Source organism: Microtus oregoni, unplaced genomic scaffold, assembly GCF_018167655.1.
Source record: "Microtus oregoni isolate MIOR12 unplaced genomic scaffold, Mior012 000007F_ref0000211, whole genome shotgun sequence".
NCBI lineage: Eukaryota > Metazoa > Chordata > Mammalia > Rodentia > Cricetidae > Microtus > Microtus oregoni.
The window spans coordinates 11,473,981-11,497,949 of NW_024543066.1; the positions used below are offsets into that span (position 1 = coordinate 11,473,981).

At 50.8% G+C, this 23,969-nt stretch overlaps 1 protein-coding gene across 1 annotated transcript in view; it reads left to right on the forward strand.

The window, feature by feature from the left end:
* The window catches only part of Adamts14 (ADAM metallopeptidase with thrombospondin type 1 motif 14), a 66,716-nt gene that overhangs the window by 19,150 nt on the left and 23,597 nt on the right, over window positions 1–23,969 (forward strand). Inside the window, exons 4-9 of the mRNA XM_041656010.1 lie at window positions 2,717–2,907; window positions 17,462–17,545; window positions 18,024–18,171; window positions 20,383–20,488; window positions 22,218–22,361; window positions 23,260–23,392. Coding sequence (XP_041511944.1) covers window positions 2,717–2,907; window positions 17,462–17,545; window positions 18,024–18,171; window positions 20,383–20,488; window positions 22,218–22,361; window positions 23,260–23,392 — 806 coding nt within the window. The remainder of the gene's footprint in view (window positions 1–2,716; window positions 2,908–17,461; window positions 17,546–18,023; window positions 18,172–20,382; window positions 20,489–22,217; window positions 22,362–23,259; window positions 23,393–23,969) is intronic.

The following is a 23,969-nucleotide window of genomic DNA, read 5'->3' on the forward strand; positions in this document are numbered from 1 at the left end:
TTGCTCACTGGCCCTTGAGACTTGGGCCCCCAAAGAATCTCTTTCAGGGCGTGGCCAAGCATGCAATGGCCCAATTTCAGTGTTACAGTGTCAAAAACCAGGAGATAACACTGAGATGTTGGAAAGGAAAAATTTAATGACGCCTGGGCCGTATTTTCAGTCTCCCATAGTAGGAGAAATGAAAATAAATAACCCAGGTTAAAGGTAGAGTCCCCTTATACCAAGCAGCCAGTAATTAAAAGTAAAATTTTGCAGTTATCTTTATGATCACAGGAAGGGTACGTGTGTGGGTTTATGGTCAGACAGTTGACATACCACAAAACATCTTCTGGTCAGTCATTTCTCAGAACAATGGAAACAATTGATAATGTGTAATTCACAAGATTATTGATGAAGAGCCAGTCCAAAAAAAAAAAAAAACCTGACTTGTAGCTAAGGACATGATCAAAGTCAAACATTGTTTAAAAAGAAAATGGAGTCAGCGCTTCCTTAGCACTCAGAAGTCTGAACTGCTCGGCCAGGCTGTTGGGGTATCCCCCTATGCTCTGGCTGCACCTCAATATCCCCAGCTCCCTGTCCATCTCCTAACCCTGCCCTCTTTTTCAGCCCTGGCCTGCCCTGTGCCTTGTTCCTTCCTCCCACATCCTTCTTGAGAGGCAACTGGATGTGTGAACCAGCATAGACACCTACGGCCGAGCTCTGGGCCTCAGCCATGAGTGTATGTGTGTGAGGTGTATGTCCATGTGTGTTCGTGTGCATGCTTTGCTTATGTGTACTTGTGGGAGCATGTGTGTTCACGTGTCTGTCTTCCTCAACGGTTCTTTACCTTGTGTACTGAGGCAGGCTCTCGCACTCGGATCTGAAGCTCAAAGATTTGTCGTCTAGCTCCCTAGCCTGCTCTGAGGAGTCTGACCCTGCCTCCCACCTGTTCAGACTACAAGCTGGCAGCCACACGTCCCCAGAATTTATCTGGGCCACATGCTCGTGTAGAAGTCCTTCACCAGCAGAGCCGTCTCCTCAGCTCTCAAACTCGCCCTTTAAAAATGCATAGCTGTGTGGCTTTACGCCGCCTTCACAATGCGTGCAACCAAGACCTTTGTTTAATTCCAAAACGTGCTTGTCACTCTCTTTAAAATCTTCCGTCCTCCCCACGATGAGGGTGGATCCCTCTGAACACAGGAATACAGTTCGAGGCCTGTTTGACGTCTTCCCTTTAGCGTTAAGGTTTCGTATTACAGCGGTCTCAGCCCATGTGCACAGCACAGTCGTTTCCCCCTTCACGCCTGCACTCCTCTGTCCTCACACCTTTGGGGCCGCTGTGACGGTGCTGGTCTGAACACATGCATGCATGCCGTTTTCGGTGAATCCAGCTGGCTTTGGGTGTGGTCTGGGAATGGAATCCGTGGGTCCCTCTAGGTTTCAGAGCTTGGAGATTGCTGATGGTTTTGGGCAGCTGTACATTTTCCATTCACTTGGGGCTTCTTGGGTGGGCTCCCTTATGGCTCTCAGCTCTGGCTCACTGTGCCTGGAGGGTCACGGAGAAGAGAGTGTGACTGAGGTACCTATGACACCCCAGTTAACATATGACTCCCCTTTTCTCATTTGCGGAGAGGGAAATTTGGGTAGTCCCAGCCTGGGTGTGGAGGGAGACTCAGGTTTACAGTTTGGGCTCCTGCCATTAATTTGCTATGTGACCTAGAGTGAGTTAGGTGACCTTTCTGAGCCTCCCTTTAGTGAATGTAGAGGGAAGACTCCAGGGCTGTTGAGTATCTGAGTGCTGCTCACATACTAGGGTGACTGTTGCTCCCTCCCCTCTCATGGAGAGTACTTACTCCTTCCTCGCCCCTGCCCCCCTTCTACCCCACCCTGCCAGGATTGCTCCCTCCTTCCTCTGAGATGGTGGAATCACCATTGGGCTTAGATGCTGGGCTGCCGGGAATCTTCACTGTTTTGGATTTTTTTGGAGCCTTTCCAATTTGGGATTTTTGGATCAAGGATGCTCAGCTGTCCTGGTGTATGAGTTCCAAAGTCCAAAAATGCTGATCTGAAATGGATAAGAAGCCCTCAAACTGTATGTTGGCACCATTCCATTTCTGTCACCTGACCTAAAGTGTAGACTCCAGTGCAGCCCCCTCCCCGTTTATCATCCAGCTGCCCTTTGTCTAGCCATCTGCCAGCTGCTAGGAGTGCGGTTGTGGGATCTTCATACCCCTAGCTCAGGGCCCACTCTAATGGGATTTGAGGTAAGTGGATTCCTGAGTGTTTTTAGGAACAGTCTGAGGGGCTGGGGATATGGCTCCATTAGTGGGTTCACCCAGCTGCACCCCTTGGAATGATGTGGTGGCGCGTGCCCTGTCATCTCAGAACTCAGGAAGTAGAAGCACGAGGATCAGAAGTTCCAGGCCATCTTCAGCTACATAATAAGTTCAAGACCAGACTGGTCTACAGGAGAGGAAAAAAAGAGAAAGGGTCAGGTGGTGGAGGTGTGCACCTTTAATCCCAGCACTCAGGAGGCAGAAGCAGAGGCAGAAGCAGGAAAATCTCTAAGTTTCAGACCAGCCTGGTTTATGGAGTGAGTTCCAGGATGGCCAGGCCTGCAGGTTTCCAGAAACCCTGTCTCAAACAAAGCAGAAAGAAAAAGAGAAGAAGAATGAAAGAGAAAGAAAGATTGATTCCACATGTGTTACAGCCTCCCACTCTTTCTACCCGGTTCTAGCCTTTGGCCTTGGTGACCTGCCCAACGTGCTGGATCTGGTTGGGGACCAGCTGGGTGACACAGAAAGGAAGCGGCGGCATGCCAGGCCTGGCAGTTACAGCATCGAGGTGCTGCTGGCGGTGGATGACTCGGTGGTTCGCTTCCATGGCAAGGAGCACACTCAGAACTATGTCCTCACGCTCATGAACATCGTGAGTGTCCCTGGGCACTGGGTGGCGCGGGTGGGTGGGTGGGCAGCTCCCAGTGCTGCTGTCTCAGGCCTGGAGCTCCTCAGAGACGGTGTGGGGGAGTGACAGCTTGTAATTAGTGCAGGGATGTGTGAGTGCTACAAGCCTGGTTAGTCACCTCCATGTGGCTTCTTCTAGCCTAGTAGGTAATGTGGGACCCATAAAATAATTCCAGGAAGAGGAAGTGAGGATAGCCATGGATGTGGACACACCTACCTCCTAGGAGTATCGGCTGCTCAACCCAAGAGTAGAAATTGCAGGTCCAGCTAGGACCACATGGCAGGATGTAGTAGTGTTTGGCCGGAGGTGGCAGAACCAGCTGTAACTTCCTGGTCTCTTGTGAGGTGGCATCTAAGTGTTACTGTGTCCATTCAAAGCCTGCCCTCTAATGGTGGCCTTATGCCAGGTGGTATTCCATGACCAGTGACCCTGGTGTGTGTGGGGGGAGGGAGAAGATTTTTTTCTCTCCCTTCTTAGCTTGGGAGACAAATGAGCAAGAGGAATAGTTTATCACACCCTCAGGTGTGAGGCAGGGGAGTTACCTTGAGTATCTCAGGTAAGTGAGTTACTCAAAGAAGTGGCCTAAACTGGAAATTTTGCTCAGGTCAAATAGGTTCTTTTAAAATTATAGTGTGGCCTGGAGGGATGACTCAGCTGTTAAAGGCTAGGCTCACAACCAAAATTATAAAATTATAGAGTGTGTGCGTGCGTGCATGCATGCGTGCGTGCATGCGTGTGTGTGTGTGTGTGTGTGTTTTGATTGATTGATTGATTGCACTGCAGAGAGCTAGTGAGGGTCAGAAGACAATCTGTGGGGAGTTGGTTTCTCTCCCTCCACTGTGCTGGTCCCAGGGATTGAACTTGGATCCCTGTGCTTGACAGCAAACGCCTTTGCCTGCTGAACCACCTCTCAGACCCTCAGGTGGGTTCTTAAAGGAAGGAGAGCACATGGAGATGAGGAAGTTCCTGGTTGTTGCTCAGTCAGGCCCCAGAGGTTTGTCTTCATGGTGAAGCTTTCCAAGGGATTTTCTGTGGCTCTGTTTCTCTAAAAAACCGTTGCTCTTTCAGTAAGGGAACTTCCAGAGGTTTCTTTCTGTGTCTGCTCAACTAAGAATATTTTCATCTTACAGTATTCTAACCACTCTGCCCCAAGACAAGCATGGATGTCCTGGAGGTGCCTTTACCCTCTGCCTTAGGGTCGTACCGTTGTGTGTGGGTTCTGGGCTGTGGAAGGTGGCCTCAAGTGACCAGGGGATGGAGACTTCGAGGTTTAGAGCTGATGGATGATGGAGGATGAGAGAATGGCAGGAAGTTGGCACCAGCCAGATATGGGGCTTCCCTTAGAAACGGGAAGAGGCCATGCATTTTTGTTATTATTGTTGTTGTTTTAAATTTATTCATTTTATTTTATGTGTCTGGGCATTTGGCCTGCATGTATGTCTGTTCACCACATGTGTGTCTCCTGCCCTAGAAGTTCAGAAGAGGTGTTGGTTCCCTTGGAACTGGAATTATGGGTGGTTGTGAGCTACCAATTCAGTGGGTGCTGGGAACCGAATTCTGAGCCATCTCTCTAACCCGTGGTTTTTTTGTTTGTTTGTTTTGTTTTGCTTTTTGAGATAGGGTTTTTTTTTGTGTAACAGCCCTGGCTGCCCTGGAACTTGCTCTGTAGACCAGGCTGCATGCCCAGCTTAGCCACTATTGGTTTGAAAGCAGATCTTGCTAAATAACTCAAGCTGGCATTTCTTTTCTTTCTTTCCCTTTTTGTTGTCCTGGGGAATTGATCCTTGAGTTTTGTACAGAGTTCTGACCCAGCTCCTCGTGTCTTACTCTTTATTTTGAGGCAGCCTCTTGCTAAGTTGACCAGGCTAGCCCTGAGCTCACTCCTGAGTGCTGAGATTAGAGCCTGAGCCATCACAGCTTAGCCAAGGCTAGGAAGAGACCTTTGGATGGATTGTGAAGAGACTGTTCCTTTCTAAGGCAAGAGCACTTTTGAAACTAGCGCAGGGAGACATGATCTGGTAAACCCCTTGGAAGGTTTCTGAAGGATACTTCTGGTTCAGAAGGATCTGGTAAGCCTCCTCAGCTCAGGAACTGTAAGACAATGCTGTTGGAGTGGTGGGGAAGTGATGAGAAGTTCTTTCTGGAGGTTAGGTGTGTGTGTGTCAGTATCCAGCGGCCGTCTTTTCCCAGGTCCCCTGCACTTCCCCATATTTTACTGTTGGACAAAGTAGGCCTGTGGCCCTCCCTGGCTGTCTTGGAACATTCAATTTCTATGTCCTGATTTTTGACCCTTGACCCCAACCTTTGGCTTATATCCTTGGCCAGGAATCATTGTCAGCTTCCCCTAAAGACAATGCTCTGAGGGGCTTCTTTGGTGACTGCTGTGTGGGTAGACTGGGCCTATTCTTTCTTCTCCCCTTCTCTCTCATTTCTTCCTTCTGTGTTTCCTCCTTTCATCCCCCCTCCTGTCTTTTTGCTTATTTATTTTTGAGTTGGTGTCTTCCTGTGTATCATAGACTGTTCTTGAACTTAGTATGTGGTCCAGGCTGCCACCCCTTCCCAAGTGCTGGAATTGCAGGAATGGGCCACTACGTCCAACTCGGGTTCAGTGCCTTAGTCTTGGCTGCTTGCTCACTGCTGCCTTGCCATTTGGAGAGGAATCACAGGGCCTGGGATGGCACAGCTGAGGCCAGTGCTTACCATGGAACCCAGCTTCCAGGGCATGGATGTTCACGGTACATACACAGACTATGACTTATGGGATTGCTATATATACCTGCCACTGCCGTCAGGCAAGCCGGTTGTGTGGGGCTGTGACTTTGTTGAACAGAGCATGACCAGCCAGACTTCCTGCCCCTGGAGGTGAGCAGATGGGCGGCAGACAGCCTCGCCCTCCCATGGGACCCGTAGCTCATCCTCTTCATTGTGTTTGGTTGGGATGCTGGAAGCACAGACAGCCCTGGGGAGACTTCATAGTAAAGTACACGGGTGTCACTTTACTTTTGCCTTGAAGTTCTGCCTACCTGAGCAACCTTGTCTCTGCCAAGGTTAGCCTGGTGGGATCACAGAGGATATCTGGTTGCCAGTACTGATGCTTTTATTGTACTAGTACGTGGGGACTGGGGTGAGATGGGGGAGAAGTTGGAGCAGATTCAGAGAGAGAGAGAGGCAGTTACCATCATCCAAGGAGATCCTGTCCCCAGAGCAGTCAAGGCTGCAGAGAGAGTGGCAGGCTTTCATGCCAAGCCTAGCCTGCTTCGAGGTTAATTCTGCACTCACTTGGGTTGTGTTAGAAAGATTCACAGCTACAGATTGTGGGCAGGGACTCCTTAATTCCTCTCTCACCTGACGGTAGGCTTTGGGTGCCTGGTCTTTCTCTGTACCTTAGGTCCCTTTCCTTAGGGCGTCTTCAAGTCTCAGTGCTAGGGAGCCCTTTGAGCCCCTGAAACATAATGAGTAGTTATTTTCAGGGTGTAGCCTGCACCTGCTGGGAGCCTGACATTCTCAAAGCTTCAGTCAGGCTGCACAGAAAAGCCTCGGGCCTCTGGGATAATCAGATTCATTGAGGACAGTGCAGAAGGACTTAGAGGCAGCAGAGGCCCAAGAAGCAGGACCACCTGTCCCATGCAGGCAACAGCCTGAGCATTTTACAGCTGGCTTGTTGGCTCCCTACTCATAGCCCTAGGAGGTCGCATCTATTGGCTTGTTTCCTACCTACCACTTCTGCCGTTGCAGAATTTGACAGGCAGTTGTGGAGAAGGGAGAAGGAAGGTCCTGGGCTTCCAGCCTAATGTGCATGGGGTGTGGGTGGGGGCCGGGTTCCATCCCCAGTAACACACACATACACACCACACGAACCACTGCCTTGAAATGGGTTGCTTTTAACATTTAGCAAAAAAACAAAAACAAAAACAAAAACAAAAAAAACACGAAACCACTCCAAAACCAAAACCAACCAAACAATCAAACAAAAAAGCAGTAGGTTTTGGGAGAGCGATAAAGGCATGGGACCAAAGAGAAGGCACAGGCAGCTTCAGGCTATATTTCTTCCTTATAAGAACTGAAGGAGGTGGGATGCTGCCGGCATCTCATGAGTGGAGACCAGGGAGCCCCTAGCATCCTACAGTGCATGGGGCAGCTCCCCAGCCAGTGTCAAGTTGTCCACAGTGGCAGGTGAAGCCCCTGCTCTAAGGTATTTGCCCCCACCGCTACGTACAGGTATGGATGTTTTCTAAGCCTGAGAGGAAACAGCTCTCACCCCAATAGAAGGCACAGCACAGATGCTGCCCCTACCCAGCATGAGAATCATGTCAGCAAAGAGCAAAGCGGGCCTTCCTGTCCCCAGAGCACTTTTACCTATGGCAATTCCACGTTAGCCACCACAAAGGAGACTCCAGACATTCTATTTCCAGGACAGTGGCTCCCTAAATAGAAGTTAGTTTTAATCAAACAGATGCCATTGATTAAGTCCAGGCTCCCGAACTGGAAATTTGTCCCTTTTCGTCCTCCACACCATAGAGATACGCAGTGGGTTTAGGAGGCAGAAAATGTTGCATTTTGGGCTTGCCAGGCCTCCTCGTGCCTCTGTTTATACGCAGGCAGGAGGACCTGCCTGGGACATCAAGGCCGCTGTGTTTCCTAAGTAGGTTGGGGGGAAATAAATGCTGAACGTTGTAGATGGATGAAAAGGTCTCTGTTGGGCTGGGCGGGTCTGTCCCTGTGCTCTCCAAGCCACCCTGCACAAACAACCTGGATCTGAGGTGGGCCAGACAGCCCCATCCCAGGGGAGCTATGCAGGCCAGCCCTTAGGCTCTGGGGAGCCTTGGAGACACCATTTCCCTTACTGTGTACTGATTGGCAGGCAGGGGACACCGCTCACTGGGAGTCCACACCAGCCCTTTGAAATATAAGGTCGTGCTCATTGGCTTGGGCCAGGGGACAAGTTAGGAGACTCGGCATCCTCCTTTCACCTCCGTGCTGGTGACTCGAGGCAGGATTTGTTGATGTGGCACATGGGGAAGGGTGGCACCTTGGCAAGGTATGCTCCTAGGGGACAAGGTTTTGGCGCCAGGCCTAGCAATTGTAGGGGTCAGGCTGAGCACCAGGAAGACAAACCAATGCTGGGGAACCCTGTGTTTAAATCTAGCCTGGGCTGCCTTGTGAAACCCCTGTCCCTTCCCTCCTCATACAGAAATGAAAGAAAAGGGAAAAAAAATATCTGGTACCCAAATTGGTAGACGGTCTCTAAAGTCCCAGGTTAGTTCTCCCCAAAATCATTAAAGCCACCAAAAGCCAGGAAGGGCTAAGAAATGGTGGCAGATATATGACCTGCGTTATTGTATCCTGAATGAGGTCCCCTCCACCCCACCTCCCAGCAAAATAGGAAGTTAGGGGACACTGGAGGGCCAGAGTGATAGATACACAGACTTGAGTTAGTAATTTCCTGCCGGTGTAGATTGGCTCATCCTGATAACTTGAACCATACTTATGCAAGATGCTGGCAGTGAGAACAGATGGGCACATGGTGCATGGGGTGTCCCTACTAGCCTGGCAAATTCTCTGCAAGCCTAAAACTTCTCTTTTAGGAGAGGTTCCTTAGGAGTTGCGTATCTCTGCTCTGGAACACCTGGGACCAGAGTGTTTGGGGTTTGGAATGTTTGCATGCCAGCGGCAGCAGTCTTGGGGAGAGGATTCAAGTCGAAACATGAAGTTCACACGTGTTTCATGTTCACCTTAGATACATAGCCAGAAGGTAATTTCAGATGTTATTTTTAGTGCACCTGATTTTTTTGACAGCGACCCATCAACCAGCCCAGGTATGGAATTTTCCACCTACAGTGTTAGTGTTACTCTGGCAGTCAAAATAAATAAGTAAACAAATTAACAAATAAACTCCGTAAATTAGAACCCATTTCCAGATTTAGGATGTTCAGCCTGTAATTCAAAAGAAAATGGAAAGCCGGGCGGTGGTGGCGCACACCTTTAATCCCAGCAGTCGGGAGGCAGAGGCAGGCGGATCTCTGTGAGTTCTAGTCCAGCCTGGTCTACAAGAGCTAGTGCCAGGACAGGCTCCAAAGCTACAGAGAAACCCTGTCTCGAAACACACACACACAAAAAAAAAAAAGAAAGAAAAGAAAGAAAGAAAGAAAACGGAACTGGTAACACACAGCTTTTGGCGGTGACAGACCTGGGATGCTCTCCACCCTGGACAGAGAAGCGGTCAGTGGGGGAGATGCTCACTGTGCTAATGATAGGCCACTGAGTGCTCAGCCCCAGCAGGACATTCTTATCAACCCCGCCATCAACATCTCAGAAGACGAGGTGGGGAAGATGTAAGATGGAGGGCGGGGAAGAGTGCCGTGGGATGCTATCTTCTGGACATGAACCACTGCAGTTGTGATCACTTGCACAAGGTCTGTACAAGAACAAGCCAGTCAGAATCCCTACCTAGCTAGGGCAGGCAATGATCTTCAGGCCCCACTCCATACTGAGGATAGTGGCAGTCACAGGGGAATGGAGAATTGTTCTCTATTGAAGATATATCCACTGGCAGGTTTCCCATGCTCCAGCAGATGGCTCCATGCCCAGTGATGTGTGTGCATGCGTGTGTGTGTTTGTCTGTGTGTGTGTGTGTGTGTGTGTGTGTATGAGACATGAAGTTGGGAGGGGGATATGTTTTTGAGGGCATGAAGAAAATTGAAGGAGGGACATGGGGAATAGATATGGTCATATTTCCTTATATAGATGGTTGAAATTCTTAAAAAGCAAGCAAGTAGGCAGGCAGGCAGGGCTTCCTCTTCTGTCTGGAAAGATTGCTAGGATTCAGGGAGGGACGTGAGGCAGGGAGGACCCCCGTAGGCTGGGTTAGCACCTAGTGGCAGTTGGTGCCTCTGCCTCCAGTTGGTGCCTTACATTCCAGGGTCTTGCCTCTTGGTGCTGTCTCTGCTCTGTCTCCTGGCCTGAAACCTGCATGAGCCCTTTGACAGAGGTGGAGAGTCAGTCTATCCTGCGGCTCCTCCGAGCATCATCCCTCAGGAGAGAGGGAATGCAGACCGCAGGTCACTGTGCTCCGTGGAGCTGTCTGCCCTAGCTCTGCCAAGGAGAGACTGGTCTTGATGTGGAACCAGGGGAAGACTGCCCACAGCCTTCTCATGTTCTCCTGGGGGCCTGGTTTACCCCTCTAGCCACAGACTGAAGCTGGGGCTCTCCCACCTCAGGCTCAGAGTCTAAAAATACGTATAGTTCTCATACCGCAGGACTGGGAGGGGGGGCCAGGGTGAAGGGGAGGGTGTCTTTGCTAATGCTCTTTTGCTCTCCATCGGGCTAGGAAACCCTCTTCTGCAACCTGGGAAGTCTTCTGTGATCTGGAAGTCAGACCGTGTGTTTTGGGAAGTGGGTTATTTGGGAGAAGGTTCCAGAAAGCTTCGAGGCATAGGGTCCTGGCTCAGGGTCCCCTTCCACTGCCGTCCTTCATTTCACTCCTGTCACAGAGGATGCTTTCTCTCCACATCTGTCCCACTGAAGTTGCTGTGTTCAGGGCTTGGGTGCATGGCGCTCCCGTGGCTTCCCAGTCCCATCTCCCCAAATTGCAGCTCATGTCAGTGGGACCGTCAGACATCGGGCAACAGGGTTTCTCCACAAACCTACCCTCCCAGGAGCCATATTTCTGAAAGGAGACCTGAGGAGACACAGCTCGAGGTGCAGAGTGCTGCTGGTGCACCTACAGCCCTGGCTAGTAAGAGTTCAGCTTCTGTCTGCTTCCTCCTGGTGCCATCCTCTGCTAGCTCAGGGCTTCTGTGCCCGGCTAGGGCTGACTTTGTCCTCTGATCTCTCTGTACTGGGCTGTGGGAAGCCCGCTTGCTGTCACCCTGAAACTGTCTTGACAACCCTGAGTGTAAATAGGGGCCACTGTTTAAATCCCAGTTTCCCACTTCCCAGATGGGGGGCCTTGGGCAGTTACTTAGCCTCATGGAATCTTGGACCTGAGTTCAAATCTCTGGGACTCACAAAGAAAGCTGGGCATGGCCTTTAACCTCGCACTATGGGAATCAGAAACAGGAGGATCTCTGGGCCTTACTGGCTGCTGGCTTAGGTTCCGGTTCAGTGAGAGACCCTGTCTCAAGGGAATAAGGTGGAAAGGGACAGAGCTGGACACCCAGTGTCCTCTTCTGGCATGAGCATGTACACTTGCCCATGGGGGCACACACCCTTACACACACACTTGTATACGCACAGATGCGCGCGCGCACACACACACACACACACACACACACACACACACACACACTTAAGAAAAGAAAGAATGAATGAAAGAGAATCTTGTTTCCTTGCTTATAAAACTGGAATAGTTCTGTTCTCTAAGATGGTTAGGAGGTGGTGAAGAAAGCCTGGCCTGGTGCCTGGCACACGGTAGTTATTCTGGGAGCAGCAACGCACCCCTCCAGCCCAGCACTCTCCACCTGATCCCTCCCTTCTGCTGTTTTGTCTCCCCTTGGCCAGCATCCTGACCTTTGCTTGTTTTTCTGGTACACACCCAGTGGCTATCTCAGGCCAATAGGTGATGTCAAACCCTAACCTAGGAGTCCTGGCAAAGGTGGCCTTGAACTTGGCTTAGAGGTGAGAAGTGAGGAAACCAGACACACTGTTCATTCTGCCATGTGGGTGTGTGTCTTGTGGCCGTTCTGTGTCCAACCATGGGAAGCAATTTCTAACTGTTCCCTGACCCCCTCTCCCACAGCCATGGAGACTGAGGGTGTTGGGCCAGGTCCTGGATGTGCAGCCAGGGTAGATTTTGTCAGAGGGTCCCTGTGAATGTGTCCTAGGGTTGATAGGTTCCTGGGCCTGCCAGGTAGCCACACCTCCCTCTGGCTGTGGCACCATGTGTTGGGGCAGTTTCTGCTAATATGATGGCCCTATTCAGTCACTTTTCTGGCCCATGTAAAACACGACATAGTTCCAGCCAGATCGACTCTGAGCTCCCGACTCCAGGGCCAGGACTGGAAGGGGTATTCGAGATGAACATGCCAGGGCCCAGAGAACTGGAGCAGGGGCTTGGGAGGGCAGGGCCTATCCCGTCTGCCAGTGTCCTAGGCTGGGTGGCAATTGGAACAAGGGTTATTGAAAGCCTTGATGAGGGGCTGGAGAGATGGTTCAGCAGTTAAGAGCACTGGCTTCTCTTCCAGAGGACCTGGGTTCAATTCCCAGCACCTACATGGCAGCTCACAACTGTCCATGACTCCAGTTTCAGGGGCTCTGACACCTTCATACCAATGCACATAAAATAAAGTTAAATAAAGTATGTTAAAAAGTCCTTGATGAGTAGATGTGGTCTGCTGAGCAAGTGACCAAAATGAGTATGGTTGTCCCTCTGTCCTAACGGGATCCAATGGGATAGTTTCTAAGACCCCACCTGAGTCCCCAAATCTGTAGATGCTCAAATCTCCTTTGTAACGTATACAAGTTTCTGATTGCCACCCTCCCTCCTTCTGTCCCTCCAGTCCTGACTCTTCCCCCTCTCTTCCTCTCCCCCCTCTTCCTCCCCTGCTTCCAGTTCTGGACTTTTGTCCTGGTTAAGTTTTCCTCAACTTGATACAACCTCGAGTTATTTGGGAAGTGGAACCATAATTGAGACAATGCCTCCATCACATTGACTGTAAGCAAGTATGTAGAGCACTTTCTTCATTAATTCCTGATGCGAGAGGCCCCAGCTCACTGTGGGTGGTACCACCCCTGGGCAGGTGGTCTTGATGCTAGAAGAAAACATCATGAGGAGCAAGGCTGTAAGCAGTGTTCCTCCATGGCTTCTATGAGTTCCTGCCGTGACTCCCTTTCATGATGACGTTTGGCTGGGTTTGTAATCTCAAATAAACCCTCTCCTCCCAAGTTGCATTTTGCTCATTTTTGCTGTTGTTGTTTGTTTGTTTGTTTGTTTGAAAAACTAGGCAGGCCGGGCAGTGGTGGCGCATGCCTTTAATCCCAGCACTCGGGAGGCAGAGGCAGGCAGATCTCTGTGAGTTTGAGACCAGCCTGGTCTACAAGAGCGAGTTCCAGGACAGGCTCCAAAACCACAGAGAAACCCTGTCTCAAAAAAGCAAACAAACAAACAAACAAACAAACAAAAAACCCTCAGCTTTTGTGATTTACAGCATTGCAGGATGGCTTTGATTGAGTTTTTATTTAAGATTTTCTTTTTTTTTCTTTTTTTTTTTGTTTTTTTGAGAGAGGGTTTCTCTGTAGCTTTGGTGCCTGCCCTGGAACTAGCTCTTGTAGACCAGACTGGCCTCGAACTCCCAGAGATCCGCTTTCCTCTGCCTCCCAAGTGCTGGGATTTACGATTTTCTATTCTGTCATGTGCATGGGTGTTTTGCGTCTGTGTCTGTGAACCACATACATGCAGTACCAATAGAGACCACAAGAGGGAGTTAGAGCTCCTGGACCGGGAGTAATAAGTTTTGAGCGGCTATGTGGTTGCTGGGAATTGAACCCAGGTTCTCTGGATGAGCAGCCAGTGCTCTTAGCCACTGAGTCATCTCTCCAGCCCTTTAGATGACTTTGAAAAATGGATGCAATGTAAGAACTGTGCACATAGCTGCTAAACTGGATTGGTTAGGAGTAGTGGCAAAGGAAAAAAAAAACAAAAACAAAAGCACGTGTTTTATATAAAAGTTTTTCCTCAGATTTCCAGTGTACAGTTGGTTAGGCCTGCAGGTGCAAAGCCTTCCAACACAGAGGGCTGGCTGCCACATGCAGGATCCAGACAGCATTTTCAACAACCCATAGACTCGAGGACACATGGAAAACAACAATAACTCGGGAGTCCCTCCAGATGTCCAGAACCCAGTATATATCCTTACTTAAATGTCCCAGTTGTCTCTGTCTTCTCTTTGTTCTGGGACAGGCTGTGGAGTGTGTGTCACTGACCTAGTTGAATGGTGTGTGCCTCTCCTGTCTTCCTTGGCCATCTTAGAGCCCACATACTGTACTGCCCCAGCCCTGTGTAGAAGAAGGGCTGTGTTCTGATGCTAAAGGGGCTGAAAAATCACGAGTCACTTCTCATGGGGCTGCAGAGGCGGCTCAGCAATTAAGAGTACTGGTTGTTCTTCCAGAGGACCTAGCTTTGATTCCCAGCACCCACATGACAGCTCAGAGCTGTCAGTAATCCCAGTCCCAGAGGATACAAGGTTCTCTTTTGCCTTCCGTGTGCAATAGGTATGCACTTGGTGTGCCAACATAAATGCAGCCTCATATATGTAAAAAAGGTCACTTCCCTGCAGGTATCAGTAAAATATCGTGAGATTGTCATTCCGTGGATGTTGGGTGTAGCTGATAGAAGCTGCAGGCTTCCTAGGATAAGTCTCAGGCATGTGGGCAGAGGAAGCTGCTGTCGTTACACAATGAAGCACTTTCTTTCTATGAAGTCTTTGCTCTGGAAGATGGGAGGAAACCGTTTGCCCTGGGCCTCTCCATCATGTCTTGCGGTGGGGATTGGCAGTGTGTGTTTGTCCACAGCAGGCACTGGGCTTTGGTCTCAGCACTCAGTTGGATCTAGTGCTAGACTTTGGTCTCAGTACTCAGTTGGATTCAGACACAGGCGCCAGGAAAGCCGATGGCAAAAGCCCAATGCTGGCTGCCCTGAGGTCTGCACATTCATATACAGGGGCCACTGCCAGCTTTGGGTACTGGGAGAATGGGCTGCTGTCTGGGCTCCGTAGTGTAGGCAGCTTCTAATCCATGGTTCTGGGCCCACAGCCTGGTTTCATCCTGTGCTGGCCCATCAGGTCTCCATTCTGGGTTTCCCTCCTTGCGGGACTCATGTGTTGAGTTAGAAAGGATGTGTTCTCTCTGCTTAGTGGGCAGTCACCCCTTCAGAGCCTGTAGGTCGGTTACTTTCTATGTGCGTGAGAAAGAGCTGGTGCTAAAGGACACGGGACAGAAACAGTGAGACAAAGGCAGCGGTGAAACTGTTCCAGATCTCAGAAAGCCATGCAGCAGGAGTCAGAGGTCACCGCTGTGTGTCACTGACAGTGCCTCTGGGCTTGTGTCGCACTTGTGGGTTCCAGACATGTATATGGGGGCGGCCCTCAAACAGCCATTGGTATTTCCATTCTGCAAAAAAAGAAAAAGGAGCTCCGTGCCGTGCCCCAAGCCAGCTAGGTGATTTAAAAAAACAGAACAAAACAAACGAAACAAAAAAACAGAGCTGAGGGGGCTGGAGCGATGGCTCTGCAGTTAAAGTACTGTCTTTCCAGAGGGCCAGGGTTCGACTCCCAGTCCAGGTCTTTCCCATATGTCACCCCAGTCCCAGGGGATCCCACACCCTCTTCTGGCTTCTGTGGGAACCGCATGCCCTTGGTACACAGACATACATACGTGGCAGGTAAAATACTCTACATAAAATTAAAAATTAAAAAAAGAAACCAGAGCTGGGATTTGAACCCAGGACTCCAAGAAGCTGCTTTATCATTGCCTACATTGACTGGCTGAAGAAGTTCTTTCTCCCTAAGACTCCCACCTGCTATCTGGGATGTTAGTCACATCGGCGATGGCATATTCTATGCAGACACCAGGAACCACAGTTAAAGATACAGAACATTTGCCCCGGAGCCAGCAAAACACAAACAGTATGTTCAGCATAAACTATCACATGGACATGCACATGTGATGGGAAGTTTGTTAACTGTAGTCATTTTTTTGTTGTTATTGGTTGCTAGTGATTTAATTTTCTTTGTGTATATGTGTGTGTGTGTGTGTTTACAGTGAAATATTTTGTTTGGTTTTTAAGCCTTTACAAAAGCCTTTGTGTATGAGTGTGTGGGGTGGGGTGGGGGGTGCAGATGTGCAGGTGTGTTGGGGTCCAGCCTCAACAGGTTTGTACATTCCAGGGTAGGGGCGTGTGGATTAGAAATGTTAGGTAGAAAAAACAGAAATACAAAAGAAAAAGACAGAGGTACAGAATAGAGTCGGGAGGGCAACTGAGTGAATATTGAATTCACCCACATTTATTTTCCATAGGCTTTGTACATCCCAATCCCAAAGCAGGGGAACAGAGTAATTACCCGAAACATCAAGCAACTATACCCTGAGTTAAGAATTCTGTTGTTAAGGCAGGACATTCAGGGACCATACCTTAGGCCAAACATTCATAGGCAGCCACACCCTGGGTCAAATCTGTCACAACCTTGAAGGAGCAAGAATAGGCCTGAATCATCTGACCTTTGGTCAAGCTGGAGGGAATCTACATCCTTGGGCTCCAACACAGGTGTGTGGTGTGTGCGTGGCACACTGACTGTGCAGATCAGACAGCAATTTGGGTTGTCGTTTCTATCTTGCTTGAGTCAGGGTCTTTTTCATCATTCACTGCTACAAACACCAGGCTGGGTGGACCGCAAGCTTGTGGAGATTCTTCTGTCTCCATCTCCCATCTCGCTATAGGAACCCTGGGATTACCAAGGCATGTGCTATTTCACCCTGCTTTTACTCAGGTCCCCAGTTAACTCAGGAGATGGACATCCTCAGGAGAGGGTGAATAACCCATCCTTGACGCCGGGCGGTGGTGGCGCATGCCTTGAATCCCAGCACTTAGGAGGCAAAGGCAGGCAGACCTCTGTGTGTTCGAGGCCAGCCTGGTTTGCCTAGCTAGTTCCAGGACAGCTAGGGCTGTTACACAGAGAAACCCTGTCTTGGGAAAACAAAAGCAAAAACAACCCATCCTTGGGAGTAGATAAACAAGCTCAATCCCTCTCTATCCAGGTTTCCTGACAGGGGAGTACCTAGGACTGGGTTTCTGGATACAGCCAGTGGGGGACTCCCCAGTCTCCCAGATCCTGGACCTGTGAGACAAAAGGATTGTTCAGAGCTGAGCTCCTTCGCTTGATAAGAGTCTAAGAATGTCCAGGGTACCTTGTTTAAACACAGATCTGACTGGGAAGACTTGGCTGTGAATACTGTTTCTAAGATGCTTCCGGGTGATGCTGCCACTGTCCATCCAAGGGCCCTTGAACATTGTCCTATTCTGGGATTTCCCTTGGGAAGGGTCCATGGCTTGGGCTTCACTGTGTGGGCACCACCAAGTAATGCCATCCCAGGATAACTGGAAAATACTTAGCGATGTTACAACAGGGAGCTTCAGTGGGGACCCTTGAGTTGGGTGACTTCTCTGGAAAGACTCATCAGAGGGGGACAGATCTTAATCCGAAGGGGACAGATGAGCATCTTGATGAACATGTTGGTCAGTCACTAAGCTTCAAGCTATCCCTCTTCCCATAGATGTGGGCTCTGTGGAAAGAGCTCAGAGTTGGGATTCAGTGTCTAGGGTTTGAATCCCAGCCATGTGTCCTTGGGCATGTCATCACCTCTCTTGGCCTCAATTTCCTTACATGGTAAATTGGGAAGGAAAAGTCCTGCTGGATAAGGTCATGGAGGGGTGAAACGGTGCCGTATGTTAGATCCTAGCCTGACGTGTAGCATGCAGTAGGTGCTCTCAGGGAAATTTGCTGCCTTTATACTGCTCTCCTTGTAGGTGGATGAGATTTACCACGATGAATCGCTGGGGGCCCACGTGAACATCGCTCTTGTCCGCTTGATCATAGTGGGTTACCGACAGGTGAGCCCCTGCTGCCTGGAGGGGGGCAGGGTGGATGACAAACAGGAGACCACCAAATCCCTCTCCATGAGGAGTCTGTAGGGAAAGGGAGGCTTGGAGGTGGGACAATGACAGGGACAAGTCCCATCATTGTCGAGCTTAGGGACCCTGACCTCTGCAGCCGTAAGCCAGGCGCTTGTTCTCCTTAATAGGGGTGAAGTCACACTTTCCTCATAAGTTACCATAGAGACTGGATGAGGGAGTAAGTTGCAGGTTGAAGAGGATAGAAATTGTATGCCTTGAGTCTCTAGTGGGCATGGGTACGGAACAGTGCTTGGCAAGCACCAGTGGAGGGAGGATTGTGCCAGCAGCAGCCAGATGGCAACAGCTGGTGATCACTAGGAGAGGCGCTGCAGACCCTGGGAGCTTCTGTGTTACCCTCTGGAGAGCTCCCATGATGTCTGAGGTCTTTAACCTTTCCACTGTCGGCACCCTGCAGTCCCTGAGCCTGATCGAGCGAGGGAACCCGGCACGCAGCCTGGAGCAGGTGTGTCGCTGGGCGCACTCCCAGCAGCGCCAAGACCCTAACCACACTGAGCACCACGACCACGTCATCTTCCTCACCCGCCAGAACTTCGGCCCCTCAGGTATGTAAGGGACTGTGCTTACCATGGTCAGGCGTGAGCAGCCTGCAGGGCAGGAGTGGAGATTCAAGGTTGGACCTGGAGAGCAATGTTCTGTCTGTGGGGCTCACTTCAGGGAAGAAGAGGGGACAAAACCTAGATGGACCTAAATGGTCTTGGAACTTAAGGTCTGTGGCCAGGGAATATAGCCCACTTTGGTGGCCACTACCTCAGTCCTACCTGGAGCTGCTCTTTGAAGCCCCCAGTTGCTTGAAGACCTCAGAGACCTTAGGCATGATTCTGCTTACTCCAGACTGTGAGCACTTAGGGAGATTGTATGGCTGTAGGAAAGGAAGCCCATGCTCCATGCCACCTCATGGATCGTGGAACTCTTCAGCTTCTGGATTCTTCCAAGTTGCAACTGGGGGAAAATGTAATATTCACTGTCTTCCATCTGCCAGCTTCTCACTGGGTAGAGGGGTGTGCTGACAACCATAAGCATCTATATACATGCAGCTTTGGTCATAGTTACCATATGGGGAAACTGAGGCACAGGGTGGTGAAGAGACTTGCCTGTGCCTCTTACAGACAGGCAACACACCAAGGCCACATTGGCTCTCTAGATCTCTTGTTGAGGGCTTTGGGGTGTTTTACTCATTCAATGGTAGGAATGAGTTGGCTAGCCTGACTACCCAAGGGTTGCTTTGCCTGAACAACCAGGTTCAAAGTGTGTATAGACTCATATGTGTGCGTACACATGCATAGACATATGCATGTTCACAGAGACACTGTACATATACGTGCAGTTACACTCAGACACCCAGACGTATGTGCACAAGACACAGACACGCACATGTGTGTGTGTGGAATGGTATAGCCCGTAGCGCTAACCCCAGAGCTGCAGGCTAAGAGGCCTCATGCCATGTACCATGGCACTGTGCTTCCCAAACCCTGTCAAGACGGAAGGTGGAATCAGTGCCACTGTACATCACAGAGCGCTGCAGGCCTGGGTGAAGAGCCCTTCCCGTCCACACCTCCATCTCCAAATTGTCCCAGTCAGCCTTCCTGCTGCAATTAGCATCTGTTTTGGTTGTTTATTTGCCACCCGGGATGAACTGCATGGTCCCTTGCAAGCTCATTTTAGGCTTAGCCACTGAACCCCAGCCCTCAGCCCTAGAGGTGTTCCTGAAATCAGACCCTTTGCTCACACACAGGCTTCACACAGCGGTGCCTACTAACAGCGTTGCTGCCTGACCTATGTCCATGTTGGCCGTCTACACCTTTGCCTGTGTCTCCCCAAACCTAGGAGGGTTGTCTTTCCTGTTTTCCAGTTTGGTGGCCTTCAGAGGTCACTCCTTGGCTTCTTTCCCTAGGCCCATCTAACCTTCCAGGGGGATCATTCCTTTCCTTCCCTTCACCTCTTCCTAGAACTTTTGATCCTTGAACTGTGGTCCTCAGGCCCATGTGTGCTCAGTTCCCATCTGCCTGCTGAGTTAGACCTCCTTAATGATGGGGTGTGTTGGTAGTAGAGGCATGGTTGTCTCCATTTTCCCCATGGTATCTACAGAGATTTCTTCCTCTTCTTCTTCCTCCTCCTCCTCCTCCTCCTCCTCCTCCTCCTCCTCCTCCTCTTCTTCTCCTCCTCCTCCTCCTCCCCTCCTTTTCTTCCTCCTCCTCCTCTTCATCTTCCTTTTCCTCCTCTTCCTCCTCCAGTCTCTCCACCTCCTCTCCCAATCCTCCTCCTCTCTCCCCTTCTTTGTTGCTGTTGTTAATATGTGTTTCTCTTATCTTGTCCAGGCTGGTCTCAAACTCCTGGATTCATGTGACCTTCCTGCCTTAGTTTCAAGAATATCTGGGGCTATAGGCAGGTGCCATTGTACCTGGCTCCCCACAGTCCCGACACAGGGCCATCCCTGACCTCCACACAGAAAATGTTCTGAGCTTGTTCATTGAGTGACTCACAGAATTAGAGTATGGGCAGGCTTGGGTCTCACCTGGAAGTTCCACTTGTTCACAATGTGGAAAACTATAGGCTAAGAACACGTCCTAAAACTGGGACACGGTAGCAACAGGCCTTTGTTTGTTCTCTGGGGAGAGATTATTGAGAACCTCTCTTCTCCAGGAACCTCTGGCACCTACCAGGTTGGGATGTCTCTGCATGGTTCAGGCTGGGCACACAGGTCAGCACACCCCACCTCACTTGCCTATGGTGACCTCTCTCCTTTTCCCTGGCAGGGTATGCACCTGTCACTGGTATGTGCCACCCCCTAAGAAGCTGTGCCCTCAACCATGAGGATGGCTTCTCTTCAGCTTTTGTGGTGGCTCATGAGACTGGTCACGTGTAAGTAGCATGGGGAGGGTGGGTGGGTGGTTCTGTGGCTATGGGCCAAGTACTGAGCTCAGAGGGGGCCTGAGCGTAAAAGAACAAGGTCAGATGATAACTACCAGCTGCCCAGAGCAGGACACAGTGCCATGGCTGTGGGGACCACATGTGCCTTGGCTTTTGTCAGGCTAGTGGCAGAATGCCTGTCCTAGGCAGGACCTGCTGTCTGGGTGGCCTCTATCCTTACTGTTTCTCCACTTTGTCTTTACCCCAGTGTCCTTTAGAGACCAGTTCCAGCTCACCCTGGCTTGTGCCCTCTGAGGCGCTGGCCCAAGCCCACCATAAACAGGCACACTTTGAGGCCAGGCAGTAAGCCAGTTGGGGTTGGCAAACGGTTCTGTGGACTCGGATGCTGTTTAGAACACACATTCGCTTCCTCACCAGTATTTGCTTTATTCATTTGTTTGTGTGTTTGTGAGGCAGGGTCTCGTATAGCCCAGACTAGTCTCAGACTGGCTGAGGGTAGCCTTGAACTCTGGATTCTCCTGCTTCAGATCACCCACATTCTGGGATTGTGATTCTGCGCCCCCCTCAGTTGGCTTCGTTCACTATTTCTTGAGCACCTATTATGTGCTGGGGGTTTGACTTACTGTAAAGGGCTGGAGATACCCAGTCTTTCCTAAGTAGAGGCCCCTCCCTGCAGAGAGGCAAGGTCAAGCTTAGAGGTCTATGCCGTGTCCATCTAGTGGTCAAGGGCCGATGAAGTCACTGGCAGAAATTAGGGGTGTTGGACTTTGGTCTTAAATACCAGTTTAAAGAGCAAAGTTTTCAGCTGAAGCTTTCATGGGTGCCTTCTATATGCAGAATCCTACCCAGAGGGAGGGGCGGTCGGTTTGTTTCTTCCAGACAGGGTCTCACTATGTGGTCTGGCCTGAAAATCACTGTGCAGATCAGACTGGCCTCTAACTCATACAGATCTGCCTGCCTCTACCTCTCAAATGGTGGATTAAAAGCATGCACCATCACCACCTGTTCATCAAGGAGAGTTGTTTTGTTTGTTTTTTGAGTTTTTTAAAAAATGTTTTTCAAGAAAGGTTTCTGTGTACTGTTTGGAACCTGTCCTGGAACTTGCTCTGTAGGTCACTCTGGCATCAAGGAGAGTTTTAAGACGTTCCCACACTGAGGGATTCGACAAGCCACACTGAGGCTTACTAGGTAGAACTTAATGAGGCTGGTCCTTACAGGCTGAAGCCTTTCCGTGGGACAAGGCAAGAGCTGTTGATAGCAGAGCAAGTGGCCCCTGCTTTGGAGGGTAAGCCATGGATGTGGCAGCTGGAGCTGGGGTCATGCAACAGGAGCCCCCACAGGGACCTTCTATCCAGCAGGCAATGGGTCCGAGGGATGGGTCTGCCAGTTTGGTGCCAGCCACATGGGGAGGGTAGTGCAAGAGGAACAGAATGCACACCCTCCTCAGTCCTATCCGTGGGCTGTGTGTTTCCAGAGATGTGGATAGGCCTGGGCCACGGGAATGATGGGAAGAGTGAGTGGCCATTGGTGTCCCAGATGGGTCATACTCAAGAGCTGGGAGGATGTGTTTAGGGTCTGAGGGAGGGGTGGGTCTCCAGGAGGGGAGCAGAGGAGCAGAGGCATGGTCAAGGGGCTGAGGCTAGTAGGCCCAGTCAAGGCAGCGTCTGCTGTTTGGGGTCCAGGGTCAGGACCCACAGTATGACTTTCCCTTGCCCTCTAGGCTTGGCATGGAGCATGATGGCCAGGGGAATGGCTGTGACGATGAGACCAGCCTGGGCAGCGTCATGGCACCCCTGGTGCAGGCTGCCTTCCACCGGTTCCATTGGTCCCGCTGCAGCAAGCTGGAGCTCAGCCGCTACCTCCCGTAGGTTCCCTCCACCCCAGGGAAGGGATGGGAATGAGTGGCAGGCCCACCTCAGTGTGACCAAGGGACCCAAAGCGAGGGAGTACTATTAAAAACCGGGGTTCCCTACTCTACCCAGGTGCTAACTAGAGTTCTCTGTGGGTTGGGCTCGGGAATCTGTGTTTCTTAAGTGGGCTGCAGGGGGAGCGAGGAGAGCTTCAGTCCCCCAGGGCCCCAGAGACAGGGATGTGGGGAGGGCCTGAGAAGGTATAGGACAGGTGCTTCAAGCAGACAGAGACAGGGCCACCGGTCAGGTCACTGACCTTCCGTTGCAGCTGGCTGGCACTGCCTTCCCAGCATACCTTCTGTATGGTAGGTACACTTTGACTCAGGCGTTGTACCCTCAAACTGTCCACAAGTCCACTCCTAATCTTATCCAGAGTGCACCGTGTTGTGTGTGCAAACCAATACCCAAAGCCAGCTATCAGCTATATCTATGAGGCCATAGTCGGGGAACATAACCCCAAAGGATAGGGCAAGGGATGACCCTTGAATCTGGAGGCCAGCTCAATCCACCCTGAGTTCTTTAGCCAGGATTTGGGACCCTTGCCCCTGGAATCCTCATGCTAGACTGTCACAGAGGGAGAGGGATGCTGTGACAGGCCATCCCCCTTGGAAGAGACAGCTGGGGCCCAGGACACTGGGCACAAGTTCCTGGAGGCCTTCCTTGATAGTTAAAAGCCCCAACCTGGGATGGCCTTCCTTGCTCATTAAAAACCCCTGCCTGGGAAAGGAAGGGAAGGGAAGGGAAGGGAAGGGAAGGGAAGGGAAGGGAAGGGAAGGGAAGGGAGGGCAGGGGAAGGGAAGGGAAGGGATTTCTAACCCTCGGGCTGGTTCACCTCCCCTGTCCCCACTACAGTTCCTATGACTGCCTCCTTGATGACCCCTTTGAGCGCACCTGGCCCCAGCCCCCTGAACTGCCCGGGATTGACTACTCCATGGACGAGCAGTGCCGTTTTGACTTTGGCACTGGGTACCACACCTGCTTGGCTGTGAGTAGACTGGGTGCCAGGCGAGTACAACCCAGGCTGTTGCTTTATAGAATACTGCCAATCCTGCCAGCAGTGGGCATAGAGACGGGCTTGCCGGCTTGGTTCCAGCACACTGGGAAGAGATAGGGGGCAGGGTGAAGACTCCATCTAGTCCTCACTTCAAGTCATGTAGATAGAGAGGCCTGGGCACAGAGACAAGGAGGGAAAGCAGCCACTGATACCCTGACTGGTCTGGTCCCTTGAGGAGTTTACCTATGAGGTAGTCCAACCAGGTGTCAGGCCAGGGGCTGGGTCTGGGTCAGAAGAGTTCCCACCTCTGGACACTGTAGTGGGCATGGTGTTCTGTCTCCTTAGCCCTGTATCTGAAAGTTATCTCTCCATGGGGTCTGCCCACATCTTCATCCTCCTGCTGGAGGCCGTAGATACCAAAGAACATAACCGTGCTCTTACTCCTCCGGACAGGTCAATGACTGACCCTTAAGGTTGACCCTAAAGAGACTCACACAAGAGGACATTTCAGGGCAGGAGCATTTAAAGAACAGGCGTTAGGACTTTATATCTAAACCCAGAGAATGAA